This window comes from Rosa rugosa, chromosome 3 (genome assembly GCF_958449725.1).
Source record: "Rosa rugosa chromosome 3, drRosRugo1.1, whole genome shotgun sequence".
Taxonomy (NCBI): Eukaryota; Viridiplantae; Streptophyta; class Magnoliopsida; order Rosales; family Rosaceae; genus Rosa; species Rosa rugosa.
The window spans coordinates 42,888,362-42,895,928 of NC_084822.1; the positions used below are offsets into that span (position 1 = coordinate 42,888,362).

Genomic DNA, 7,567 nt, shown 5'->3' on the forward strand with positions numbered 1-7,567 from the left:
TCTTGAAACGGTATATATGCGTCAAACTGACGACGCAGCAAGGTCAGATTATTTGCTCAAGTGGACTAACTTAAAAAACAAGGAAAGAAGATAATTAATTGGACCAAATTGAGGGAGAGTCTGATTGCTCTGTTTAATATTCTATAATGTGCTTATAAAAAAATTCTAATTTAAGGTAGAATTAATTTATCAGAAGAGGACCGCGCGTCTTTAATTAGTAAGACCGAATTATACAAAATCTTGTTCGCAGCCTTATTGGAAAACAGCCCCAAGTCCCCCACGAAAGTGTTATTTAGCTGGAATGTATTTGAAATAAACTAATAGAGAAACTCGTCAAAGGACAATATTAATTACGAATAACCATGCCATCTTATAGGATTTTCCTCTCAAAACGTACAACATGCATGTAGGTTATGTAGGAATGTAGGATAATAACCACAATGCTCTATAATAAATACAATCCTCAAAGAGTGTGCATCATAATTACGGCTGGAAAAATGAGGTAAAAATTGCTTTTGCATTAGAATTATTAGGAAAGAAAACTAAACTATTGCCAACACAATATAGGCATTAAACTAAACTAAACTAAACTAAAATTCTAGTAGGCGGTGGGTTCCAAACCCCTTTTCAAAAAAAAAAAAAAAAAAATTCTAGTAGGCGGAAAGGTGTGAAGTAATTCTAGAAAGGCCCAAAGTGAGTCTAGCTAGTAAGAATGCCAACTTGCCAAGAGTATTGCTGTTTCTCCCTCGCAATTACGCGACCATCATAAACATACGTGAAAACCTTTCTCAATAAGAAATGTCTTATAAAGCTTCAACCTTTCTCAATAAGAAGAATACAATGCCTTATAAAGCTTCAACCTTTCTCAGCAACAATAATAGAGTAGACTTCTTATATCCTCATGTATGTTCGTTCCAAAAGGGCTTCATTAATTCTTAGCTTTGTTACTAAGGCTGTTTGTATGACTTATTGTCTGTAATAATCTTTTCATAAGTCTGCTGTGGCGAAGTTAAGTTGTTTATAAAGGATATGGGTTGTCTCTCTGGTAGCCGCTCCCTAGGGTTTCTAGGCGGCGTCTCGGCACACTGGTTTTGGATTGGCCTCGGGATTTTCTCGGCCTATCGCGGGGGTGGCGGCGGTGTTGTTCTGCATTCTCTGATTTGGGTGGGTGGTTGCTTACTCTTTCTCCTCTGCATCTCCCTCCATGGAGATGTGTTTGATTTCCCAGTATCAGACCTGGTTTTCAAAACATGGGTGTGGGTGTCTCCTGGAATGAGGACGAGCAGGGATTGTTCATCGTTGGTTGGGCCGACCTTGCGCAGATCATAATCTTCTCTGGCAGCTTCACTGGCGCAGTGGTCGTGGAACCTGTTCTGTTTCAGAGGCAGGAGACTTGGGTGTTGTAGGTTGTGGCGCTGTTGGAGTTGTCGGTGGCGATGCAGGTGCTCTCTCGTTGAGTCTGTGGCACGATGGCGTTGTGGACTTGGGCGTCGAGTTCACTACGACGGCGGGGATTGCAGGAGGTGTTGGTGGCACTGGCAAGGCCTACTGTGGTGCGCCAGATTCTGGCGGCGGTGGCAACCTGGCTCGCGGCATTGTTTTCTCTGGCGAGTGCACTTCAATGGAAGGGTTCTGGCATAGGCAGTGTTTGCAGTCTGTGGGTTGAATTGGGTTCAGTGGGTTTCTTCCTGACTCTTGGGCCTGGTTATTGGGCTCGGCTACATACGTCACCAAGTCTTGGACCATTTTTTTTATAGTTTGTTACTTTGTTCTATTTTTCACTTGAACCCGGGGATGCCTCCTCTGTGTAGGGTGCTCCCAAGCTTGTTGAATAAGTTAGGGCGGTCTTCTTCTTCTGCTCTTTCATTATCTTGGTCCTTTGGTTCTTGGTGCTGATTACTATGGTGATAGCATTTAGGTTGCTTTAGGGTAGCATAGCATAGCATAGCTTAATACTGACGTGGCCCTAGCTTGCGGGGAGGTCATGTTTGTTATTACCTACATTTGGTTCTATAAAAGGCTCAATCCTATTGTCAAAAAAATAAAAATAAATAAATAAATCGTTTGAGAATTGAGAACACATAGATAATTAAAAAATTGAGGGAGGTTTAGTGAGCAAATTAAGAGGTCCTCTCCCAATATAAAATCTATTTTTTGATAGAAAACATTTAAAATCTACTACATAACACATGGTGCGACCCATTCCTCATCAATGAGGAGCCATCATCACAATCACGGTCCAAACTCCCACAAAAGAGATGAATCGAGTTGGCTGTAGATAGTACTTGTAATAATCAAATTAAACGCCACATTTGAAAGTATTAGTTAAAATTATAGATTTTCAAAACATAGTATTGATATTGGCTCCACGTACCGTTGAAATTTCGATATAGCTGATTATTTCATTATATAAGTAGGAAGCGTAGTCACTACATTGTTGTTTTCATTTGTTCTCAAAGGACTATATATTTTACTTTGTAATTAAACCTGTGAAACATGATATTCGGCAACCTTGATTAGCTTGTAGGAAATAGTGGTCTATTCCTTATCAAAAAAGACTAACCACAATCAAACAAGCATATTTGAGCGAGCATCAGAAAATTAGGTCATTTGAAAGAGTAGTCAAAACACAAGAGGATGATTTAGCCATTTAGGCGAGTGAAAAGAGGGAGGAGTGGGAAAATGGGGTGGGGGATGGTGACGTGCGCCGACTCAGACTAGCTAGGCTAACTTTATCCCATACCTTCACAAAAACTTACACTTTGGCAGGTTCTGCTTTGGAGACCCAGATGTCAATTTTCCTTTTGCAAAACGCCAGAATTCACTTCCTGGCTTTAGGTTTTCAATTTTCACAATACCATATGTACATTTATTCATTTCAAAGAGCTAATGTAAGTGTGTATGTGGGTTTCACTTATATTGTTTTGGAATGCAGTGACCAAATTATTTGTTTCTTAAGAGAGTGTGAGACTGACCAAGCAAGTGTAAGTGTGTATGTGGGTTTCACTTATATTGTTTTGGAATGCAGTGACCAAATTATTTGTTTCTTAATAAGGAAAGGCTATCATGCTCCTGATGACAGAGAGAGAGAGAGAGAGAGAGAGAGTACTGCTGCAGATCCTAGGGAACAAGCAAAGACGTTGGAAAATGAAAAATCATAATAACACCATCTCATTTATGATCGATTCAGATCTATTACCCCCCAACCACAAGAGAGACCAAACACAACTTTGCATCATTGGACAAGGAAACACATGATGACTGATCGAGTAGTACTACTCTGCATAGATTAATCGACCAAATGAATCAATATATATCTTATTAAATCCTCCCCCAGCGTTTGAATACACAGAACATCAAATCATGATGATACAGAGATATTTCATGTTTATGTTCGAATTCCCTACTGACGAGTGATGACAATATTTTACCTATCTTATATGATGTAATAATGATTCTATATGATCTTCCTTTTCGTAGGTAACTTACTTTCATAGATGAGTGCAGCTTTCATTTATTTAAGACCAGCTTTCTTTTACTTTCATGGATGATATTTGGTTTACCAGGTTTTGAAACGTAGAATCCTTATACATTTATGTGCGTATGTGAATTAGGCCTTTTTTGTGTTCAGCTAGCAACTTAAGAATATTAACTTAAAGCATGTGTGTCCAAACGAGTAAATACGGGTAATATGTGGCCAGGCCCTATCTAATATATTCTGCATTACTAATTAGAATGAGTCCTTGATCGAAGAAATGTGATTAGTGATGTTAGCATTGCTTTTTAATTAGTTTCATAGATCTAATATCTAATTTTGCTAAGCTGCAGGAAACCTTGGATTGATGATTAAATGAAAACAACTGAGGAAGTAAGTAGCAGAGATCTTATATTTCAAACAGTTGCAGTTCTTTTTTAATTTGTTTCTTTGTCAGAAAACATCATATAATACCTAATGATGCTTATAAAATTCACATATATATAGGGGTATGCAGTTTGCAGTTAATCTTAGGACCCAAAGAAAACTACACTAGTTAGTTACATATGCAGTGAAAACTTGCATTGATGTTCAATTCAGAATATTCATGTGTATAAAGTGTATATGCGTAATAATGGTTTTTCTGTCATTGTCATTTTTGTTTCCAGCAGTTTCTCATTTTCAAGAAGAGAAAAAGCAACATAGGGTCAGAGAAATGAGATTGAATTCCCAAGAATATGGTTTCTATTTCCCAGAGAACAATCACAAGAGTGAACATCAGCTATACAAGCATCCTTTTGCCTTCTGAAAGTTAATAATATTTAAGACTCATGATGGTGATATATAGCTATAGATGAATTAATTCTATGTGTATGTATGACACAGCTGCAAATTCAACTTTGTGGCACGCTGACCCCAAAAGGAACAGTACCCCCACACTTTCATTGACCACAGATCACAGATCGATGAACATGATCAATTAGAACAATAAAAAGTGAAACAGTCATGATTAGCTTAACTAGAATTGATTTGCAGTTAGTAGAGATCGAGATTAACAAAAATTAAGTGACAAAGGAAACAGCTACGCTAGCTGGGATTTTCATAAGATTAGTAATCTATCATAAAAATTCAACGTTTAACTAAAGCATTTCTCGCTCTCATTCACATACTGATCGAGAGAAGAAATTAGCAAAGAAATTCTGTGAATATGCCTAGCTAAGACATATCGCAAATTTCACTTTTTGAAAAGTAAACCGCAGATTATGAATATAGAGAAGCTAAATTTAAAATCTAAATTAACTTACTGGATATAAAAATCCCGCATAGCAAATAAGCAGTGAAGATATATCTTGCACTTATCTAGCTAGAGATGCCCGAGTCGAAGTTCCAAATCCAGTTCCTCCTTATTTGGATCTTTAATCAGCAACCCCATGTCCAAATCCACCCTAATCATGTTGATATGCTTCTCATCTTTCCTCACAACCTTGAAATCATCATTAAGATGATGTTTTTGTGCATTCCCAGCAAAACCATTGAGTAAATCTCCAAACTCATAATCAAGACCACTGCCTCCCTTGACGCTTTTCTTAGGATTAAGGAAAGCAGGAACATGATGTTGATGAGAGCCGCTGTCGAATATCATCAGTTTCTTGTTTTCATGATCTGAAGTACCTGAGGAAGGTGTGGACACATAAGTGCTCCGAGGAGAGAGCAAGTGCGGTAAGTACTTATTAGCTCCTGAAAGAGATGATGATGATGGCGACGGAGAGAAGTAAGACTTAGGGTTAGGGTTAGGGTTAGGGTTAGGAGTAGGGTAAGGAGAATATTCAGAAGAAGAAAGGATCGAGTTAGGTGGTAGGAGTCGCAGCCTAGCTCTATCTCTCCTATGGACATTCATATGACCCCCAAGAGCTTGAGCAGACCTGAATTCTCTCTTGCAAAAGCTACATGTAAAGTTCTTTGCAGTCCATGGAGAAATATCGCTTAAATCTTCTTCTCTTCCAAACCTCAACTTAACACAATCCATTATCAATTTTCAGCTCGATCTTGATCGATCTTTCTGCAATTAAGTACTACAAGAAACGGTTCAGTCGAACCTACCTACAATGATCAATTTAAACACCAATTAAATCAAGAATTCACATGAGAGAGAGAGGGAGAGAGAGAGAGAGAGAGAGAGAGAGAGAGAGACTCACAGGCACTGATCAGAGATCGAACTAGGTACTTCTGATGAAGAGAGTAAGGACGTAGCTAGCTAGGTACTTCCAAGAAACTGAAATAAAAAGCAGATCGAGGAAAATGAAAGTCTGATCTGATAACTAATGTGTAGTACTGTAGTACTAGTTAACTGATTACTGATCTGCAAAATGTGCTACTATATCCGGAAATGACTTAGCGATGGAATCGTGAAAAGCTAGTGCGAATTCTTTTTGCCAGTTATAACTAAGGGGGTAAGGGAGATCTAGCTAGCAAGTAGCAAGTGTGCCTTATGCTTCAAACATATTAATACGTACATGATGACAATGATGACATGGGCTCATAGCCAGAGGGTACTTTGTGAGATCACCACTCATTATTAAGTAGGAAACAAGGACCATTCAAAAAAAAAAAAAAGTAGGAAACGGGACATTAGGAATGTGAAAAAAGGTTTGTTTGATATAAAAATGGAAAAATAAAAAAGAGAAATGACCAAAAAAATTAATTAAATAAATAAAAACAACCACACACAAGTCATGAACAAACATATGAATTTTCTTCACAAAAATTATGACATTTCGATTTTCCTCGCTTGTGAAAGTACTAAAGCTTGGACAAATTACGAGAAACGATATTGCGCAAACAGTCAAAATATAACAAGAAACAAGAGACAATTTTGGCTGAATTACTTTTTGATATTTTATTCACCTTACAAGAATATTACAAATGTGTCTAATAAGACAAGTATTACTCCTAAGGCAAGTAGTAAATCTAATAATACTACAGATATTACAGAAAATTACAGATCATATAATATTACAGAATATCTACATAAATAAGGTAAGTATGACTCACACCAACACTCCCCCTCAAGTTGGCGCATACAGATCACGAATGCCCAACTTGCCAAGTGAGTCATGAAATGCCTTGCTCGATACTGCCTTCGTGAGAACATCAGCTAACTGTTCTTCTGAGTGGACAAACGGAAAAGAGATAAGCTTAGCATCAAGCTTCTCTTTAATGAAATGTCTGTCAACCTTAACATGCTTAGTTTTGTCATGTTGAACTGGGTTGTGAGCAATATCCACCGCTGCCTTATTATCACAATACAAATCCATGGCTCGTTTGGGTTTAAAACCCAAATCACGAAGTAAATTTCTCAACCAAAGTAATTCACAAACTCCATGAGCCATACCTCTATACTCTGCTTCAGCACTTGACCTTGCCACAACCTTTTGTTTCTTACTTCTCCAAGTAACAAGATTACCACCTACAAAAGTGAAGTAACCAGAAGTGGATTTTCTATCTGTAACACAACCTGCCCAATCTGCATCTGTATAACCATTAACATCCAGATGATTATGCTTTGAAAACATCAAGCCTTTTCCAGGTGCAGACTTTAAATACCTCAGAATACGGATCACAGCTTCCATATGAGTTTCACTTGGATTATGCATGAATTGACTCACAACACTAACTGCATATGCAATGTCTGGCCGAGTATGTGAGAGATAAATTAATCTACGAACTAATCTTTGATAGCGAGCTTTCTCTGTAAGAGTTTGATTAGGGTACTCAGCCAATTTATGATTCTGCTCAATAGGAGTATCAGCAGGTCTACACCCTAGCATTCCTGTCTCTGTCAACAAATCAAGCACATATTTTCTCTGACACAAGAAAATTCCTGAACTCCCCCTGGCGACCTCAATCCCCAAAAAATATTTAAGAGAACCAAGATCTTTCATCTCAAACTCTGATGCAAGTAGATCTTTTAACCTCTCAACCTCCTCTGAATTATCACCAGTAATTATCATATCATCAACATAAATAATCAAGGCAGTTAATTTACCTTCACTGCGTTTCAGAAACAATGTATGGTCAGAGTTGCTCTGCTTG

The 7,567-nt window shown here is 37.9% G+C and overlaps 1 protein-coding gene across 1 annotated transcript; it reads right to left on the reverse strand.

Annotated features, from left to right (window-relative positions):
- Positions 1-4,838: 4,838 nt before the first annotated feature.
- On the reverse strand, positions 4,839-5,565 carry LOC133736906 (transcriptional regulator SUPERMAN-like). The gene has a single exon (XM_062164514.1). It carries the CDS (start codon positions 5,499-5,501, stop codon positions 4,839-4,841), a length of 663 nt encoding a protein of 220 aa, XP_062020498.1. The 5' UTR covers positions 5,502-5,565.
- Between the last annotated feature and the right edge of the window lie 2,002 nt (positions 5,566-7,567).